The sequence below is a fragment of the Lepisma saccharinum genome, chromosome 22, assembly GCF_977018435.1.
Source record: "Lepisma saccharinum chromosome 22, izLepSacc3.1, whole genome shotgun sequence".
In the NCBI taxonomy this organism is placed as follows: Eukaryota; Metazoa; Arthropoda; class Insecta; order Zygentoma; family Lepismatidae; genus Lepisma; species Lepisma saccharinum.
The window spans coordinates 50971083-50993812 of record NC_139250.1 but is presented as its reverse complement, the minus strand read 5'-3'; the positions used below and the strand labels follow the sequence as shown (position 1 = coordinate 50993812).

Genomic DNA, 22730 nt, shown 5'->3' with positions numbered 1-22730 from the left:
GCACCAATTGACGCGAGCGTCTTTTTCAGTTTTTGTCAAATTGTGTGGGATCCAACGAGAACATACCTTTCTCACAGCTAAATGATCATGTAATATTTTATATATGCTGGTGGAACTAATGCCTATGGTTGCCTCAATCTCACAGTATGTCACATGACGATCTTGCAGTATTAGGTTTTGCACAGCATCAATGTTTTCTTGAACAACAACTGATTGTGGAGGACCTTCGCGAATCTCGTCGGTGAGCGAAGGGCGGCCACGATTAAATTCGTTATACCAGCGTTTCACAGTGGCAAAGGATGGGGCTTCATCGCCAAATGTGGAAGTAAGTTGATCGATGCACTCTTGTCTTGATAATCCACGTCGAAAATCGTAAAAAATCATCGCACGAAAATGTTCACGAGTTAATTCCATTTTATTGTTGTCGCGCAATCTCCAAGGCAACATAAACAACACAAATGAAGCTACTGACAAAACATTTGAAGTACGTTATGGTCAATAATGCCAGACGATTCCGTGCAAACGTCAAATCGCACCTAACTTCAATCAGTGTTGCCAAGGCTCGAAATATAAATAGTGACCCTCGTATCACAAGTTCACCGATACTCAATGATTGGCAGGATTTTAGGCAACACCTTTTATTTCATTCAGATGCCATAAGTTATATTAACACACATTAAGAATTTATCTCTCATAAATACATGTTCTTAATTGTGATCAAGGGGTCCAATACCCGGTGGAGGCACATTGTAAAGTGTTTTGGATTCCAGTTCAAACTGTAGGTGCAGTCCCGATTAGGCTCTGTGCATAAAGTGGACCTACAACAACAATGCAAATGTATATACAGGTTCTTTGTTCTTTGTGATCTTCATTGATCTTCACCTAAAATGTAAGTTGGATTTTCCATGATGCAACCACAAATTTTATGCTTTTCAACGTTTGAAACTTCAATTTACTTCATATGTTTCTGCGCATTGCACGTTGCATCTTACTTACTACGATTAAAATGTCTTTCGGAATGGTTGCAGATTGCATAAAAATCAATCAATGGCAATTTCCCAGAAATGTAAACGGGTATTCTCATTCAAGGCCATTTATATTCCTGAAAAAGTTTCTGCAAAAAAGGAGTTTTGAACGCAGGACCTTCCATTCCGCAAGCTCATACGATCCCTCTACACCATACTGCTCATGTTATTTTAAGCACTCTGTTCGAAGGATGAAGACAAACACATTTCTGTAGTAGTGTAGTGTGAAGTGAAAAGTCTTATGTGGGGATGTTTGCTAGAGCCTTTAAGATAGCTGGGGACAGCTTGTAGGATTAAACATTATAGCTATTGAATAAGTTGTAGGGAAGGTGGCGGCTTACGTACATTTTGCTAGCTGAGGGATAATATATTGCCACATTCCCACTTTACAGATTTTTTCCCCCTTGCTGTTGATTTGGCATGGAATGAATGACCCAATACAGAAAAGTCAGGTTCATATTTCGAAAATGACTTTGACATCAGTCGTAGTTCGTTAATATGCACATAAAAAAATTTCATTGTTTTAATTTCACACATATTTTATATTTCAGAAGCTGAATATCTCTTCACTCTCTATCTCTTTCTAGTCTTTGGGAAGGTTGAACTTTCTTGGCAACAGGGTGCTGGTTCAACTGCCTCCTTTTCGCTTTCGAAATCCTACTTTCAACAAAGAAGAAAAGACTTCGTAACTAAACGATTGTTTGTTCAAAACCAGCACTTACACACCATTTACAAAATATGACAAAACATCAATAACTAAACTAACTAACTCTCTAGCCTTCTTAAACTCGAAGGCTCATGGCTGTAGCAACCCAGGCCTTCGATCTGTCCCTATCCTGAGCAAGATCTACATAGTCTTTCCATCTCTACCGATTACCTTTAGTTCCATCTCAATGTTATCCCTCCATCTTTGTCTTGGCCTTCCTACAGGTCTCTTACCATCAGGTTTCCCAACAAGAATCCAGTAAACTCTTTTTTTCTCTCCCATTCGTGCTACATGGCCCACCTAAGTCTTCTTGGACAAAACACCAATAGAAAAGTTCACCATTCTTCCCATTCCGTGTGCATTGGTTTCTTCAAACTGGCAAGTAATGTGAGCTACTTGGAGAGGAGGTAGCATGCTTGATTCTGACGAGGGTGGGCGTGGGTTCGATTCTCCATCGAGGCAGGATTTTTTCAGGAGTATAATCTGTCGTAAAGTTTATCCACCTTGCTGGTAATTTAACCTTGGTCTCTGTATTTCACGAGGTGAAAGGAAAGAGTACGAAACAGGTTTAGCATTTCCAGAAGCTATTTCAATGGTAGGAAGAAATCATATGTCACGTGGAATGCACAGAATCAAGTTACGTAGAGCTAATGTGGTGGTTGTTTTGAACATTGCGAATTTACTAGAAAGTTTGTTAGATATAATACTTTCTGTTGAAATAAGACAAGTATTTTGGATACAATCATTCCCAGTTTTTGCATTTTGTTTGTTACTCATTATATAAATAGTTGTTAGTAGTTTTTTAACAAATCGGCTCCTTCGCAACAGCCATTTACTTACATTAATTGGCAATTTAGTATTACTTTTAGATGCATTGGGATATGGAGGTGAGGGGATTAACAAGTCATTACGAAGGAACGGACATACCATTACCAATCTTAGCAACTCTCCCCTTCGTTACAGTAATGCACTATATCACTGCTTAATATAATTGTGTATGTGTGTGTGTGTTAGTATATAGAAATAATAAATATTTTAGGTGTCAATGAAGAGCATAAACAATACATATCTTAAATAACATTACATACAGTATCCTGAATACATGTATGTGATACGCGAATTAGTCATAATGCGTGTGTTAACACAACTTACGAAGAGTGGCTAAAAGAAAAAAGTTTAAATCATGGCAATCAACAGCTTCTAAGGGGAAAAAATGCAGAAGAAACGTCCCTCAAAGTCAAACTGTGCATCTGATAATTGCTTTTAATGTTCTAATACCATCGGTCACTGTTCATCTAAAAAAAAAAAAAAATAATAAGGAGGGGGTGGGATTTGAACCCCCAACCTATCATGTTTCACAAAAAATGAAGATAAGCAGCATCTACCCACTGCTCTATTTTAACTTACTGATATTATATACTTAAAAACACCTTGACGTTTGTGGAAACATCCACCTTCCTGCAATCCAAGCACATTTTCTCGACAAGGAACTGTTCGATATTATGCAGGGCATTGTAAATAAAATGTCCTTTAAACTCCTCATAAATTTGCTTCTTTCTGTTCAAACTTGATGGCGATTTCCTCCAGGTGGAGAAAAACTATATTCAGTGTTTCTAACCTCTCTCATTTCAAGTACAGCAAGCAAAATCGTAAGAATTCCTCAAGGTTCTTTATCGAATTTACTATTACTGTGTTTGATTGTGTACTATAATAGCGGGTTATACTTTCCATCTACGTTCATGGAATTTGCGAAATTGGGAACTTTTCACCGCAGCCTTTTTCGACTAGTGGAGGGACCAACTCAAAGTTGGCTACTCTCAGCTGGTGCCGAAGTACAATGTTGCTAAGTTTACGAATTCAGGACTTAGACTTTTTTCAGGGCGGTCAAATAAGATGTTGCGAAGAGTACATACTAAAATTTCTTCCTCTGTTTTTAATTTTTATGCCAGGCAATTGAATGTTGATTATAGGGTCATTCCACCCAAGAGGTGGGTGACATTTCAATTCTTTATTGGGCGAATTGACATGAAATTAACAGTTTGCCATTACCGTTTTTTATAAGTTAGCATTGATTTTATACATAAGCCATTAAAATCCCACAACGTTTATTTCATAACTTATTAGAACATAGTTAGAGGATTACAGAGAAGTTCAAAGAACAGACTTTGGCCAAAATATTAATATTGCAATTTAATATTTCTTGCAGTAAGAAAAGTGTTTCTCTCTGTGCAAAATAATTTTTTGCAACAATGAAAAAAAACAACCACATAAGTCTTTGGACAATTTTTCTTTGTTTTTCTTGTATGTACGCATTGTTTGCATTGTAGAATTATTTTCCTGTAGTTTACGGTTATTACAAGCATAAGAAAACAGTTTTTCTTTGTGACGTTTCAGGAGAACACACACTCCTTTCAATGGTTATAACTGTATCTTTAGTCAAAATGAAAATAAATGTCTGATGAAAGGAAATGTCTGTTCTCCTGAAACCTCACAAAGAAAAACTGTTTTCTTATGCTTGTAATAACCGTAAACTACAGGAAAATAATTTTTCTTTGAATATACACACTTTAATTGGCTAACAGAAAAAAAAATCATGTAGCTATGAACCTTGAATGCTGAAATATAATAATGTTGTTATCAGTGTACTACGCTCCTGCAATGACGTGTCGAGAGTCGCATGTCTAAGCAAATCCTGAAAACTGACCTCCTGTAACTGTAAATTCCCACTGAAGAAAAAATGATACAATTTCTTACCTAGGTGAATGCTACAAGTGCAGAAAATTTAGTTGAAATCCATGTCAGTGGGTGACATATCAATTATTCATTAGGTAAATTGACATGTAATGACCCTATACCAAAATCAACATCCATGCCTTTTAATTTAAAATCCCATGCAAGATGAGCAACATTCATAATTAGTGTTCGTGCGACTTACTCACGTTGAATAAGTTAGTATAAATAAAATATAGATACTTAAAGGTACTTACGATAGTGAGTATTGGTTTTAACGAAAACTATGTTTCAGGATACCACTTATCCCTTCGCCAGGTTACCAAACTAGGCCAGTGTAACTACACCTTAGCCGCGTCACATATGACAAGGACTTAGGAATTTATGGTGAGGCTGGGTAGATAAGAATAAAAAGGAACATTTAGTCATCTGACCCCCCGTACGTAAAACGGCTATGTTCCCGTTGTAAAACACTTATTAAAAAAGTCATTTGAGCACAAGGCTTAACACACAAACACGTTAAAAGCAAGTCTAAAAGGCCGTGTGAACACAGGGCTTGACACACAAACACGTTAAAAGTCCCACTTAGATGCGCACGTTGGTGAGTTGTGTAACAAACTGGCGTGGCCTCTCGTAGAATGCTGGAAGTCCTTCGGTTCATGTCCCCACCCCCTATCTTTCCTCTTATGTATTCGGTGAGCTACGTCATATCAAGTTCGAACTCTTTAATCTCTTGGGCCACGCTAAGTTACACTGGCCTAGTTTGGTAACCTGATGAAGGGATCAGTGGTATCCTGAAATGTAGTTTTAGTTAAAATCAATATTCACTATCATAAGTACCTTTAAGTATCTATATTTTATTGTATACTAACTTATATGAGCAACAACTTGACTAATATGAATACACTTGTAAAGTGCATAAAAATGTGTAGACTCTATACCGTAATTCTGTAATCTGTAACTCTTCCTCCACATCCTTCACTTATGGATGGTGGGTCCTCCAGAACACTGCGAGCAGTCCCCAGTGCGTGAATGAAGATCTCCCCTCCGTGCGCAGCCAACAAGTGAGAGATTATTCGTCCTCCTGCTTTGCGAGGCATCTCCAGATTCACGGAACGGCCATTCAACAGGAAGTTGATGAGGCACGATGATGGGCGACTGTAATCATACGAAAAAACAAAATCCTTATTCATAGGCTGACAAGACACACACACTCAAAGAGGAGAACAGAGCACGGCAAAAAAGGAGGACAAAGTCATAAAAAAGAGGACACCGCAAACATTGCAACACATTTGCAATTACTCATATTTTAAGCAAAATAAAAAAATCTTACCAACATTTTGCTCAGATACATTTCAGGTGATCTCTTTCAATAACTTCCTCTTACCTTTAAGCAACGAAAGCAATCTTCTAATCAGTTATTTAACAAATGACAAAGAACATGTAAGAATTAAGATTTGTTTAACTTATTTCAAAACACAGAATTAAAGTTTTACGTAGTTTAGATTGGGTGGAAAAATATGATTTTAATGCCACGAACATTTCTAGCACTCTTTCAACAGCAGGGCAAAGTGACAGCCACTTTACACTTTACCTCATATTCGTTTCTAGATATTTTCTTGCAAGAGCATTGTTGAATTTAAACTTTTGCTTCGTAATTTCATGAAAGTAAATATTAGATAAATAATCAAAATTCTCACTCAGCGTTTCTGTATCGCCTACGTATAAATCGAAAAGGAACTGACCGACCTCTGTGGTGGAGTGGTTAGCACACCGTGCCACAATGCCAGTGGTCCTGGATTCGAATCCCAGCCTGTGCATGGGTGTTCTTTGTGAGTGTCCCTTCTTCAAATCATTGCTCACCCATCTTCGCGATTAGCCAAAAGTGGCAGAAAAGCGAAGTACAATAAAGCAAATCACTCAATCGAAAAGGAACTGCACAGAGAACATGCGTTCCAGCAGTCTCAGAGGGTGAAGCAACGAATTAGAATAATAGTAATGACTAGGGTGTGGAATTTTGTCTATTTGCCTGTTTAACTCCTTTGTAGTAAAACATAGGCCTTAATGTTTAAAGCTCGTTTCATGGTATTTCAAGTCCAAAAATGCATTTTTATAGTGCCTATTCATGCCTATTTTGAGGGTTACTGCCAATTTTGCTTAATCGTGCCAATAAATGGCTATTCTGCAATTTTTGCACTTCTGCTATTTTTACATGCCTTTGACTTTCCCTACATTGAGAAGGTTTTGTTGATGTTGTACTGGCTGATATTATTTCATTTATTTGATTTTACTGCTGAAAAACAGCGTACATGCCTAATACAGAAGTTTGTGATGACATATTACATATACACAATATTACAATTAAAAAAAAAAAGTGTACTACACGAAAAAATATAGCGAGAAGACCAATTTCGTTAAAATAAAGAAAAATACAAATTTCAAAAGTACAATGTAATCACATATGTTAAAAAACAGTTAAAAGTAAAATTACACATTTTATTATCACAAAAAAAGGTTACTGGGCTCCAGTGGATTATGACCATATTAGGATATAAGAAAATTAAAATTCCTATTATGTCTAAAATAAGACGTGACAGAAATTGCAGAGCAGTTGTTTCGGAATACATAATGATGTGTCTTTAATGTAATTTTAGGTAATAAAAATGGTACATCAAGTTTTTCATTAATTAATTTGGAAATGTAATTGTAATCGTTGATATTTCTTCTTTAAAAGAGACACGAAATATTAAGTTTGTCTAACAAATTATAATATTCCTAATAAAACCTGAATTTAAAATATAGAAATGAGACAAATCTTTTCTGTGCATTTTCCAGTATGTCTTTCATATTATTACATGCAAAATTCCATGTTGTTGTACTGTATTCCAAAACAGGCCTTGCATACAAATAATAGATTGTTTGAATTGGACCATTTGTTAATTAAGTAGCCACTTTTCTTTCTAGCTTTCCTTGCAATTTTATATACATGATCTTTAAAATCAAGCCTCATGTCTAAAACGACACCCAAATCTTTAACAACTTCAACTCTTTTAACTACACATCAGTCTAATTTATAATTATAACTACACCACTGAATTTTCCTTGTAAAAGTGATAATAAAGGATTTCTCTGTATTAATTACAAATTGATTATTAGCTACCCAGTTACTGACTGCATTAAGATCAGATTGCAACTGAACATGTCTATCATCAGTGTCTATTTCAGTGTATATCTTGATATCATCAGCATAAAATATATATTTAGCATGCTTGATTACTTTAGAAATATCATTCAAATAGATAGCAAAGAGAAGAGGTCGCAATGGAGATCCCTGGGGCACTCCTTTGTGTATTCTACCTCGAGTTGAAAATGTTGATTCAATCCTTACACAGAAAGTTCTATTACAAAGATAACTCATGAACCAAGCACAATATCTAGGAACACATCCATAATTGTTAAGTTTCTGCACTAATAAATTATGATAGACACTATCAAAACCTTTGGATAAATCTAGTTGACTCTTGTTACAGAAGGATTGAAAAGCATCAGTTATCAGAACTGATAGATTTGTGCTTATAGATCTTCCTGGTATAAACCCATGTTGACATTTATTAATTATACTATTAGTATTAAAATATAAAGATTTGTGTATAAGAGATTCTAAGATCTTACTAAAAATATTAACAATAGTAATCGGTCTGTAATTAGAAATTTTGCTATTTCCAGTTATCTTCTGAATTGGCACCACGGTTACTTCCTTCCATAATTTGGGGAAGATACCAGTTTCTAATGATTTGTTAAAAATTAAACACAAGACAGGTGCAAGTATATCACTATATCCTTTGAAAATATAATTAGGTATATTGTAGAGACCAGAATTACTTCTAGCCTTAATTTTCTTGATGACATCAATTATATCTTTCTCTCAGATTACAGGAGGAAAATATAGGATTAAAATACCAATCAGATTACTGAAGATCAGTGTCTTGCGGTTTAGAACAATAACCCCCAAAATGACTCATAAATGCAGCAGCAATTTCCTTCTCATCATGCAATATTTTATCATCAAATGTGACAAGAGTAGACAGCTTAGGAGGTGACCCATTCATTAGTCTCCAAAAAGGAGTTTTGTCACTAGCGAAACAAGAATTTAAATAATTATAATACAGTCAACTCTCGATTCAACGACCTTTCACAGTTCCCGGGAAAAGGGTCGTTATTTCGAAGGGGTCGTTATTGGAATTTGCACCAATTTTCAGCTTAAAAGGAGCTCAAACGAACACAAAGATGCCTAGGAGATGGTAACACCATTTATCCTGGTAGTTATACAACCTGATATGCACAGGATGCGTGTTGTGAGAAGGAAAATAGAACATGAAAAAGTTTTCACAAAAGAGAATTTAAAATAATGTTACTTTGTTTCAATTATGCACAGTCGTTGCTTTTCCAGGAAATTCTTACAATTCTAGTTCATGAGAAACCCGTTTGCACTGAGACCAATGGAAAGGAAAACAATCTCTCGCTTATTGCAAGCGAAACTCGAAGAATCTTGACACCAGTCAGACTGGTGCCAGCAAAAGTCGGGAGATAATCGGGCAGAATGAATGTTCGATTTTATATGGGTTTACTGGAGCATCGTCTGTTACAAGATTAACTGTTAAGATTAGATCTCTCTGGAGAAACAACACAACCTCTCTAGGTACCAGACAAAAAAAAAAAAAAATAAAGACAGGGCTGTAATTTTCGTTCTGGTTCGGCTGTGTAAAATACATCGTAAAAAAAGTCACTTTTCTTTGCTTCAACCAACTTCATTCACCCTCCTCCCCCATTCATGGAGCAGTCCAAATTCCTTCCTTGACTTGCATTGTAATCCAGCGTGAAAAAGGAAACGTGCAACTTGCGATGTATTTTCACCCAATGCGTATTCTAGGACACATCATTAAACAGCGTGGCAGTCAATAATCATTCGGGTTTGGAATTGAATTTCACTTTAAACTGTATATTTAGTCCCGATTAGCCCATCAGCATAAAATGAACTGAAAACAAGCTTTATGAAACTGTGCATTTTCACATATCAAAATGGTAGATCGATATTTACTCTCACGTTAATCAACGATTTAATGTTGGATTTAGGAGTATTCTCGACGTCAAACACCCACCTCTCCAAATGTTTTCCCCTTGAATAATGTCCTTTAATCAGTCTCAGTGACCATTCCTACATTGAACACTTTTTTTATCCCTCCACATGAATGGTACATGAATGGTTCTGAAGAAAAGCGGATGCAAATATTAAATTTACAGATTTGCTTATCGGAAGGCGCAGAACATGAAGTTATTTTAACTCTTGTTTTCCATTCTGGAGATCGAATTTCGTTATCGTCAAATCAGCTTTGCGAGATTCAAAACAATAACTTTTTCCTTCGTGCTGGATGAGTCATTGATGTTATCGGCAAGCAAGAGCTTTGCAGATGCTAGACAAAACACTGGCGCCAGCTGCATCGTAAAAACAAAGAGACTGGCTGGAAGTTCGAGCAACAGGTGGCGGAAGAGAAAAGTCCCAGTATTATAAAGATAACGCAACTGTCGAAGTCGGAACTTTTAACAGCAGTGTAAAGAAGAAAGAAATGACCCTTGCTTTAAGTTTTACCATGCAACAGATAATAATATGGGCAATATTTCCTATGCAGACAACAGCATTAAAAAAATAATAATAATAAATAAAAACAACAACTGACATCTGCAATTATCAACATTGCCCTGCACACCAGTGGCGGAGAATGAGCTGGGGAAAGGGTAAAGGGTCACTTCTTTTTTTATAACACCATTAAGCCTTCTTTCCATGATTATGAAAAACTAAATATGCTGACCAAGGCAGTAATTTATTTTATTAAAAACATAAACTAAACGTAACGTTTCAACCTTCTAGCAAGGTCTTCTTCAGACTCTGTATCAAGTACAAAAATAACAAGATACAAAAACAGGGCCTTATATATACACAAACATTACTCCCTCCAGACTATTTAGAAAGTTGTTTGGAACTTTCTAGAAGGTGACTTTCACTTTCACCAACTTTACTTTCACCTCAAAGGCTAAACTCAATTACTTCCATATAGAATGTGGTTGGACTTTTAATCTCATGATCTTTTCCCTTCATTTTTCTTCCTTCTCCTCTCCTCTTTCTCTCTTGTCCTTTCCACTCTTTCTAACATCTTCTTCCATTCTTTGTTTAACTTCAGTCCCCCATTCCAGTTCATTGTGTCTTCTTCACCTTTCTTCTCTATTTCCTTGGCTTCCTTCCATTTTCTCACTAGCATTCTCTTCTCCCTTCCTATCTGCTTAGCCTCATCCCACTCTATGTCATGTCCTGTATCTCTCGTGTGTTTAAATATTGCATTTCTCTCTCTCTTAAGTCGTACATCATCCCTATGTTGTTTTAACCTGTCTTTCAGCCTTTTCTTCGTTTCTCCTATGTACACACTCTGACATTCTTTACATTTCACTTCGTAGATAATCCCTTCCTCTTCCTCTTCTCTGTTTTCCTTATTCTTGTTAGCATTCCTCGCTATTCCTACGATGCTTCTCCCTCCCTTCCTGTAAGTTTTAATTCCCGCTTTCCTAAGCACTTTGCATATCTTTTCTGTGGTCTTCCCCATACTCCTTATTCCAAACCTTCTCTCTTTTTCTTTCTCTTCCAATTCTTCCCTGCCCGTTTTCTTCCTTCTTCTGTTTATGTCCAGTCTATCCTGCTTCTCATAGCCATTCTTTTCCAGCTGTTTCCATAGGCTATTTATTTTGCCTTCTTTTTCACATTCTTTCATGCATATTTTCTTGATTCTGTCCTCCATATTCCTTATAAAATTTATTTTTGTCACCTCACTTACATCACTTCTTTTGTGGCAGAATACCCCTGCTGCACACTTCTTCTGATGCCAAGCAGTTTCAATTTCTTGTCCTCTATTCCTTTTCATCAATATATCTAGAAAGCTTAACCTGTTTTCTTCTTCTATTTCAAGTTCCAATAATATCCCTCTTTCTTCATCGAAAGATAAAAGAGAAGAAACGACCAACCCAAAGCTCTCGAGACAGGAATTTCCCCCGAGAGAAAGTAAGTGAAAGGACCACTCCTGACCTTTCGCTTATTAGCAGCGCGAGCCGAAAGCAAATGACGAACTGTGTCAGTGTGTTGGGTTGGGTGGAAAACAACATCCTTCAAAACAAGGCAACAAGGATATGACTTACGGACTCATACGCGACAGAGCAAATTCAACTCCGCAGGTACCTCGACAGATGATCTGCTTTACTCAAAAGGCTTCAGAGAGGGGGAGGGGGTCTGTAGGATGGTGCCATCCTACAGAAGAGAAAAACACTGATGTCCCAGATGGGACAAAATTTCAGTATTTCAGTCCCTATTTAAGGTGGCGCTGGACTGTGCCAGCAAAAACTTAAAAAATTCCTTTTCTTCTGAAAGAAGAAGGGAGGGATTCAACAATTTCTTCTTGTACTCTTCCCTTCTGTGCTCTGGTGTATGCAGAGGGGGAGGGGTGACTGAAAGGGGTGCATCCCCCACTGAAATTCCGAGAAAATCAATATTTTATATTAAAAGTGGGAAAAAAGACATTAAATAATAATATATCAACCCTCCACATATTTGTCATGTTTGTGTAGTAGTTGTGCTGTCTAGTATGTTTGTTTTGCGTAGTAGTAATTTGTTTGTGTTTGTCTTGTGTAGTAGTTGTGGTGTGTTTGTGTTTATATTGTGTTATAGTTGTGATGTGTTTGTGTATGTCTTGTGTAGTAGTTGTGCTCTCTAATGTGTTTGTGTTTGTCTTCTGTAGTAGTTCCTCCATTCATATTGGGGGTTAGGCGTAGAGCTGACAACTCTGCACTGTAAAAAGCCATGTCAAGAATCAGCAATATAAGGCCATGGATGTTCCCAAGGTAAAATATTCCGGAGGTAAAATAGTCCCCCGTTCGGATCTCCGGGTGGGGACTACTTTGGGAGGTCCCTGGACTAAGGATAAGATCTACGTTAGGAATAAGGATATTAAATTAGGCACCTGGAATGTTCTGAGCCTTTACCGGCCTGGGGCATTTCAGTGTACAGTTAATGAGATAGTTAAGTATAAATTAGATGTAGTAGCTGTCCAGGAAGTTAGGTGGCCAGGAGAAGGGAATTGTAAAACTAAAAATTATACTTTTTTCTATGGTGGTACTGAAAATCATAATTTTGGAACAGGCTTTTTCATAAATAATACAATTATCTCGGCTCTTAAAACAGTAGAATTTATTAATGATAGGATATCATATGCAGTTTTACAGGGTAGGTGGTGTAAAATTATTTTAATAAACATACATGCACCAACGGAAGATAAAGATGATAATACTAAAGATGATTTTTATACAGAGTTAGAACAGGTCTTTGATAAATTTTCTCAGTATGATATGAAAATTCTGTTAGGTGACTGTAATGCACAGATTGGCAAAGAAGAGACATTTAAACCCACGATTGGTAAAGAAAGTCTTCATGAATTAAGTAATGATAATGGTATAAGATTGATTACTTTTGCAACCTCAAAGAATTTAATTGTGAAAAGTACCACTTTTAAACATAAAGATATCCATAAATATACCTGGTCTTCTCCAGATGGTAAAACTCATAACCAGATAGATCATATTCTCATTGATAAGAGAAGGCATACTAGTATAATTGACGTTCGTACACATAGAGGTGCTGACTGTGCCAGTGACCATTATTTAGTAATTGCTAAATTAAGAGAAAGACTCTCAGTGATAAATCATAAGCAACAAAATCTAAAAGTTCTAAAATTTGATACAGGAAAGTTTACTGATGAAAGAATTAAGAAAGATTACCAAATTAAACTGTCAAATAGATTTGATGTTTTGCAGGATTTAAATGATGATGAAAATATAAATGAAACAGACGTAAATAAGAATTGGGAGCACATACGTAATGCAATAGAATCAGCAGCTAAAGAAAGTATAGGATACCATAAACCGAGAAAAAGTAAGCCATGGTTTGATAATGAATGTCATAATCTAATAGAAATAAGAAATCAGGCTAGACTTAGGTGGTTAAATAACTCTGATGATACAAATCTAAACAATTATAATAGAATAAAGCGAGAAGTTAACCGCACGTTTAGAAGTAAAAAACGAGATTACTTGAAAAGCAAAATTAACGAAATTGAAACAAACAGCAAAAATAAAAATATCAAAGATTTATATAAAGGTGTAAATGAGTTTAGAAAGGGGTGGCAACCTAAAGTAAACTTGATAAAAGATAAAGACGGTGATTTTCTAGCTGACCCAAGCGATATTCTAAATAGATGGAAGAACTACTTTAATGACCTTTTAAATGTCCATGTAGGAGATAAATCAGAAGTAAATGAAGTCCACACAGCAGAACCTTTAGTTCCAGAACCTAACTTGACTGAAGTTAAAGATGCTATTAAAAGGCTAAAGAATAACAAAGCACCTGGCATTGATTTAATACCAGCTGAGTTAATTAAATATGGTGGAAATTCATTAATTTGTCAAATTCATAAATTAATTTGTTTAATATGGAATAAAGAAGAAATCCCTCAACAGTGGAAAGAATCCATAATTGTTCCTGTGTTTAAAAAAGGTGATAAAATGAACTGCAATAATTACCGTGGAATTTCTCTACTCTCCACAACATATAAAATATTATCTAACATTCTTTTAACAAGACTAACCCCATATGCTAATGAAATTATAGGTGATTATCAATGTGGATTTAAACGCAACAGATCAACTACAGATCAAATTTTTCACATCAGACAGACACTCGAAAAAAAGTGGGAATATAATCAAAATGTCCATCAGCTATTCATTGATTTCAAAAAAGCATATGATTCGGTCAAAAGAGATAAATTATATAATATATTAGTAGACTTTGGAATACCTAAGAAGCTTGTTAGTATGATAAAGGTATGCACCAGTGAAACAGAAAGTAAAATTCGTGTGGGTATTAATATGTCTGACAAATTTACAATTCATGATGGGTTAAAACAAGGAGATGCATTATCTCCATTGCTCTTTAATTTTGCCTTAGAATATGCTGTTAGGAAGGTAAACGAAACTAAAGAAGGACTAAAATTAAATGGTGTGACTCAGTTGTTAGCATATGCAGATGATGTAGACTTACTGGGGGATGATGTGAATACAATTAAGAATAATGCTAAAATATTTTTCAAAACTGCTAAAGAGATAGGTTTGGAAGTTAACAAAGAGAAAACTAAATATATGCTTACAGGCCGAAACCAAGTGTTAGATAATAATCAAAATCTAATTATTGGTAACAACTCGTTTGAAACAGTTTCCAAATTCAAATACTTAGGAGTAATATTAACAAATGAAAATTATATTAAAGAGGAAATAAAAAGTAGGCTTAATTCAGGAAATGCATGTTACTTCTCTCTTCATAAACGTTTGTCTTCTCGTTTAATATCTAAGAAACTAAAAGTTAAAATATACAAAACAGTAATTTTGCCTGTAGTATTATATGGGTGTGAAACTTGGTCCCTTACACTGAAAGAGGAACATAAATTGAGAGTATTTGAAAATAGGATCCTTAGGAAAATATTTGGACCTAAAAGGGATGAGGAGACAGGTGAGTGGAGAAGGTTACATAATTTAGAACTACATAATTTGTATTCATGTCCAGACATTATTAGAATAATTAAATCAAGAAGACTTAGGTGGGCAGGCCATGTGGCACGAATGGGAGAGGAAAGAGGAGTTTACAGGATTCTTGTTGGGAAACCTGATGGTAAGAGACCAGTAGGAAGGCCAAGACGAAGATGGAGGGACAACGTCGAGATGGACCTAAGGGAAATCGGTAGGGATGGAAAAGAGTATATAGATCTTGCACAAGATAGGGACAGATGGAAGGCCTGTGTTGCTGCAGCCATGAACCTTCGGGTTTAAGAAGGCTAGAGAGTTAGTTAGTTAGTTAGTTAGTTAGTTTTCTTCATCTTGAATTTCTTTGGCAAAAATGTCAAGCTGCCTCTTCGTTCCCTTCCACATGCCAAAACAGTCATCCACATATCTGCAAAACAGAATTATTTTGTCACCTCCCTTTTCTATCACTTTCTTTTCCCATTCATTCATAACCAATTCAGCCAATGCTGGGCTTAGACTGGAACCTATATTTAGTCCTTCACTCATTAACATTATTTTATCTCCCATTATACTGTAACCGTTATTCCAAATGGTTTCTAGCGCCTTGACTACCCTTTCACTATCCCATTCTCCTATAATTTCTTGTCCCATTCTCTTTTTAATAATGTCCAAAACGTGTCCCCTCTTGATGCTCGGGAACATACTTTTCACGTCTAAGCTAAACATTGTCGTCTTCATCTCATTTAACTTAAGTCCTTTTATGAGGTCTACTACTTGTTCACTGTTCTTAACTGCTCTGCTTTCTTGCTGTGTTACTAACACGTCAATAACTTTCTTAACTTTCTTTTCTAAGGGTTCCAAAATATTATTTCTGCAGTTCATTACTGGTCTTAACTTTATCTCCTCTTTGTGTATCTTTGGAAAACCTTTCAAACTTGGTAGTCTTCCTGTCTCCTTTATGCATTTCTTAAATCCACTCCTCCTACAGTCTTTTATGATTCTTTCTTTTATAGTTTGTTCCTCTCCTGTTCCACAAATCTCCTCATATCCATTTTCTTTTAGGTCTTCAAAGTTCCTCTCGTACCATTCTCTTTCCATCACCACAATTGCTCCTCCTTTATCTGCCTGTTCTATCACCACATCATTTCTTTTCTTGATTTTCTTCATCCCTTCCCTTTCTTTTTGACTCAAATTATCTACTTTTCCTTGTTTTCCCATTTCATTCTTCAGTATGGCTGCTGTTCTTCTTCTAATCTTGTCTCTTTCTGGTTCTTCTTTTATATGGAGCACTGCTTCTTCAATATCATATATAACTTCCTCATAATCTACATTTCTTTCTTTAACTTTAAAACCTCTACCTAGTTTTAAAAAAGCTTCCTCTTCTTTTGTTAGGTCTACATTCCCTATTACCACAACTCTTCTTCTGGTATCCTCTTCTTCTTCCTCTTCTCCTCTTTCTTCTTTCCATTCTAGTCCCTCTCCTTTCTTCTTCAATTTTATTTTCATTTTCTCTCTAAATTTCTCCTGCCAGATTTTCATTTCATGAAAAGTATATTCTCTCGTAAAAATGGTGAGACCATCTTCAATAGCTTTTTCAATTCTTGTCAGGTTCTCCTTTATTATCTTTATCTCCTTTCTTCTTGACCTTATTTCATTCCATATCAGTTCTTTTTCCATTTTCTGAACCAATATCCTCCATCTCCTGGTGTTGCAAACCACTCCCTTCTTACATATTTTTAATCCTTTAGGCGCTGTGCCTCTCTCCAAACATTTTCTCAGAAACTTCTCTTGTTCGTCTTTGTGTATTTCTTTCCTCTTTAAGTCCTTCCAGTTGTTAATTTTCCTCATCAGCCTTGGAAAATGTCCAATTATAACACCATTAAGCCTTGTTTCCATGATTATGAAAAACTAAATATGCTGACCAAGGCAGTAATTTATTTTATTAAAAACATAAACTAAACGTAATGTTTCAACCTTCTAGCAAGGTCTTCTTCAGACTCTGTATCAAGTACAAAAATAACAAGATACAAAAACAGGGCCTTATATATACACAAACATTACTCCCTCCAGACTATTTAGAAAGTTGTTTGGAACTTTCTAGAAGGTGACTTTCACTTTCACCAACTTTACTTTCACCTCAAAGGCTAAACTCAATTACTTCCATATAGAATGTGGTTGGACTTTTAATCTCATGATCTTTTCCCTTCATTTTTCTTCCTTCTCCTCTCCTCTTTCTCTCTTGTCCTTTCCACTCTTTCTAACATCTTCTTCCATTCTTTGTTTAACTTCAGTCCCCCATTCCAGTTCATTGTGTCTTCTTCACCTTTCTTCTCTATTTCCTTGGCTTCCTTCCATTTTCTCACTAGCATTCTCTTCTCCCTTCCTATCTGCTTAGCCTCATCCCACTCTATGTCATGTCCTGTATCTCTCGTGTGTTTAAATATTGCATTTCTCTCTCTATTAAGTCGTACATCATCCCTATGTTGTTTTAACCTGTCTTTCAGCCTTTTCTTCGTTTCTCCTATGTACACACTCTGACATTCTTTACATTTCACTTCGTAGATAATCCCTTCCTCTTCCTCTTCTCTGTTTTCCTTATTCTTGTTAGCATTCCTCGCTATTCCTAAGATGCTTCTCCCTCCCTTCCTTTAAGTTTTAATTCCCGCTTTCCTAAGCACTTTACATATCTTTTCTGTGGTCTTCCCCATACTCCTTATTCCAAACCTTCTCTCTTTTTCTTTCTCTTCCAATTCTTCCCTGCCCGTTTTCTTCCTTCTTCTGTTTATGTCCAGTCTATCCTGCTTCTCATAGCCATTCTTTTCCAGCTGTTTCCATAGGCTATTTATTTTGCCTTCTTTTTCACATTCTTTCATGCATATTTTCTTGAAAAGATATGCAAAGTGCTTAGGAAAGCGGGAATTAAAACTTACAGGAAGGGAGGGAGAAGCATCTTAGGAATAGCGAGGAATGCTAACAAGAATAAGGAAAACAGAGAAGAGGAAGAGGAAGGGATTATCTATGAAGTGAAATGTAAAGAATGTCAGAGTGTGTACATAGGAGAAACGAAGAAAAGGCTGAAAGACAGGTTAAAACAACATAGGGATGATGTACGACTTAAGAGAGAGAGAAATGCAATATTTAAACACACGAGAGATACAGGACATGACATAGAGTGGGATGAAGCTAAGCAGATAGGAAGGGAGAAGAGAATGCTAGTGAGAAAATGGAAGGAAGCCAAGGATATAGAGAAGAAAGGTGAAGAAGACACAATGAACTGGAATGGGGGACTGAAGTTAAACAAAGAATGGAAGAAGATGTTAGAAAGAGTGGAAAGGACAAGAGAGAAAGAGGAGAGGAGAAGGAAGAAAAATGAAGGGAAAAGATCATGAGATTAAAAGTCCAACCACATTCTATATGGAAGTAATTGAGTTTAGCCTTTGAGGTGAAAGTAAAGTTGGTGAAAGTGAAAGTCACCTTCTAGAAAGTTCCAAACAACTTTCTAAATAGTCTGGAGGGAGTAATGTTTGTGTATATATAAGGCCCTGTTTTTGTATCTTGTTACTTTTGTACTTGATACAGAGTCTGAAGAAGACCTTGCTAGAAGGTTGAAACGTTACGTTTAGTTTATGTTTTTAATAAAATAAATTACTGCCTTGGTCAGCATATTTAGTTTTTCTTTTTTTACTTGTTCTATGGTTTTTGTTCATTTTCAAGAATATATCCAGAACTGGTTGCCCCATTTTAGACGTCAAAGGAAAGGAAGAGGGGTGGATCCTTTTCCACCCTCACCTGTAATCAGCCCGCATCAGCAAGAAAATCGTCGCTGAAACAATCCCCTACGTTTGCTGACAGGAAAAGAGGGAGAAGTCCGTCAGCCAACGGAACACTTTTTTGGCAGATATTACGACATCGACACAATTAGGAAAACGTATGAAGTGGGAAACTGGAGTTATGATGCACGTAAGATCGAAGTAAACTTTTGTGGAAACCTGGATGACAACGCATTAAGCGGGTTGATGATCTTTAGTTCACATATGTGGTTTTGATTATCTCTAACAGTTTCGATTTTTTATGAAGTGTTGCAGGGAACAAAGAACACGTTTTGAATGAAAGCGGTTACCGGAAGTTGTCGGCTACAAGGCCGAAAGTTGCTCACTCACGGGAATCTGCTGAACTCTAGGTCAGAGCTGGACAGATGGGCCAGACTTCCAGGCACTACGCATGTGTATTTTCGAACATTCCTGCGATCTTATCTCTCATGGTGGTGTATTTATCAATGAAAGAGCTTGACCTGCCACACACATTGGCAAAGACTGCCAGTCCAGCAGTCATTTCGGGCTGCTCCCACCCTCCCCCGCGAGTTTTCAGCAGCTCTTAGGACAAGGAAACAAGTCGATTTAAAATAACATCCAAGCACATTCGATCTTCTCTTCTCGCGTATCCAAGAGCAAGCGTGGCAAAACAAGCCTGGCGCATGGGGTAGTGGCAGTCGGGTGCGGGGTAACATTGGTGCACTTGAGGGAGGGGAGGGCAGAGGTCAAGTGCTATTGGATATCACTCAAGCATGGTGTGGTGGTGTCTATTTTTAGTTCAGACCTAATTGTGAGTGGTAGAGCGCTCGTAAAGGGAATGAGTGGAGGAAAAAACAACGCATTTTTCGGCCGATTTCCTTCAATTTTTCAACTTTTTTTAAAAATTTTTTTCTAAATTTTTCACGGTTCCCGGGAAAAGGGTCATTACTTTGAGAGGGTCGTTATACCCGGGGTCGTAGAATCGAGAGTTGACTGTATCTACACTTAGCATATTGGATCTTTCTCTTAATTTTTTTCCTTAATAAATAAAATTTGGCATACCAAATAAGTTTATTGGTTTTAATGTACTTATAATAAAACCTTTTCTTCTTGTTAAGCTTACGTTTTATACTACGTGTTATCCAAGGAGAACAACTTTCTGTCTTATGATACACCATCTTAGGAACATTTCTGTTTACAGCTACAGAAGAGTGTAATGACTCGACAATAGTATCCAGATCGTTACAAAAATCAAGAGTTTCAAGGTTACTCTTTAATTCATAGTAAAGGTGTAAAAAGTAGCCCTTGCTAATATTATATCTCAAAGATGACTGATCAAATCATAAGTTTTCAGTTTTATGAACATTACTATCAGTAAAACTTAGTATATCTGGTATTCGCCACATTTGAGGGTCTCAATTGGAACATTGATTATTTTTTATTTTTTTTTACAATGGTGCAAAATTTTTTTTCATGATTTGTTCAAATTCGCAGAAGCTCTTTTCTGAGTATTAATTAGCTGACGATTCCCAGCAAATGTGAATTTCGATCAAAAGAGAATGAATAGTTTGTTAATCGTTAGCACACATTCATGTATAAACTGAAGTGCTAATACAGTATAATTGTGCATTGTAAGAAGAAAATAGGAATTAAGTTCACATTCATTGCCTATTTTAATGTTTTTTTAATTTTAGTGTGCTTTTAGTATCTATTTTTGTGCCTTTTTAAGTGCCTATTTTCATCATTTTGGTGCCTATTTGAGAGTTTTTTAGTGCCTATAAATCCACACCCTACTAATGACTCAGTCGGGAAAGTGATCGTGTTCATTTCCCAGATGCTAGGTGAGCATTGCTCGAATACTTGACGCACCTCAAGTGATATGATGATCGTTATGTGTGGAAGCATTCTCTATGCAGCAGATTTGCTATAGTCTTTCCAAAAAAATGACAACATTTACCGATATCTAAGAAATCGGCCGGGACACTGGACAGACACTTAAAAAGGAGGACATGTCCAGATAAAAGAGGACTTATTCAAATATATAGGTGACCTTATTCAAATATATAGGTGACCTTATTCAAATATATAGGTGACACTGTGGTATTTGCAGTTTCTTAAACGACTTAAGTCCTTGTAACAGAAGAGGATTCTCTGTGATTTATATAATTAAAGTTTTGATTATGACAGACAAGGCATATGCAGCTGGTTCTGGTAATATAGCACATGTGGATGCATTTATGGTAGCTTCACTTTTTTCAAATATGATTATATTGGAGCAGAAGTGAGAGGGGAAAGCAGTGAGGTTACTTGTGCAAGGGAATTTTGACATCATGTTTACTTTTATCGTCAGCTTATTTAATTTATTTAATGCTATCCTCTTGTAAGATTTTTCTCTGTAGCAATCATTCCTACTCTTAAATTATTAGTAGTACCACAGACAAGAGAAGTTTCTCTTATCTGAGGTACAACTGCAGTCACAGAGTTTAGCTACAGAAAAAAAATGTTAATGTCTTTCTTGCACAACGGTACATGCCAGAGTTTCTCCTTAAAATATATACTAATTTTATTAGGGGGCAGAGCTATAGACACTAAACAACTATAAAATAGGCACAGTTTAACCTTCATTTTTCTGTGGACAGATAGGAATAAACACTGTGTGACCTTTAAGAGCAGCCTCAAATCACATCCACAGTAATTTTGAATAGTATAAGTTAAAACAATATCTTTGTTTCTTGACACAAAATAAATAAATTATTTTTAAACCTATTTTAACACAAAAACACCCCATTCATACATGCTTGACAGAAAATTATTTTTCCATCCAATCAGTGATAAAACATATCTGCAGCAAACCACTATTTCAGCAACAGGCTTTTAGATGTTCTCTACAGTTCTCTATGATTCAACGGCATCACAAGAGGGTCCAGGACACTTTCCACTTATGCTTTTACATGGCTTTTTAAGCCCTCTTTACAAAAATGGGGCCTGCTGGAACTCAAATAGCTCACCCTCTGCCAAACCATGACTGAGGGGTGCTGGTGGCATCTCTCAACTTTAGGAACTCTCTCACGAACTTCTCGAGAACTTGAAGCACACACCCTTTCATTTTGGCAGTTCAAACTTTCATCGGTGGTGAACAATTTCTCATCAGTGAAGAGAATCCTGCGATGTCCATTGGCACTGTACCGCTGCAGGAGCCATCTGGATTTCAGTTTCCTCGGCTTCTTCGGGTGTGGCATCAGGAAATATCCAGTACTCAGCCAGTAAGCTCCAAGTCCAAGGTCTCCATTAAGCATCCTGGACATTGATTGTTGTGAAATGTTCAGGTACCGTGCCATTATCACTTGCTTCCTGGTTGGATTTCGGCGGACACGAGCCACCACTGCTTTAACAGCCGCCACTGTTCATGCGGTGTGAAGTCGACCAACTCTTGGGTGATCTTTCACACTACCAGTGTCAGTGAATCTCTCTCTGGATTGTCCAATACACATACTCTTGCTGATCTTCAGAGTTCTTAGGGGCTGGAAAATCTCAGTGGGTTGGTTTCCAGCCATATGCAGAGCAATTATGGATACTCTGTTTTCATATTCACCCCATGCCATGCTAAGCACAAGAAGATGCACACTTCCTCTTTCACAGTTGAACACACAATGATCAGGAATGAGCTTCAGCACAAGCGTGGTCGTGAGCCTGACTACAAGGTGTACAGTCCAAGCCAAAAGTTTGTAACAGTATTTATGGCTAGACTAGGTACATCCGATCTTGATGGTTCCAACGCAGCAAAATGTTATAAACATTTTCTAGGTTTTACAT

At 36.5% G+C, this 22730-nt stretch overlaps 1 protein-coding gene across 2 annotated transcripts in view; it reads right to left on the bottom strand.

Moving 5' to 3' along the window:
* Positions 1 to 22730, bottom strand: part of asun (integrator complex subunit 13 asun) — a 128169-nt gene that overhangs the window by 49468 nt on the left and 55971 nt on the right. For both annotated transcript variants that reach the window (XR_014443960.1, XM_083143703.1), the window contains exon 9: positions 5403 to 5619. Coding sequence is in view for 1 of the 2 variants with exons in the window: in XM_083143703.1 (XP_082999829.1) it covers positions 5403 to 5619 (217 nt within the window). In the remaining variant the exon portion in view is untranslated. The remainder of the gene's footprint in view (positions 1 to 5402; positions 5620 to 22730) is intronic.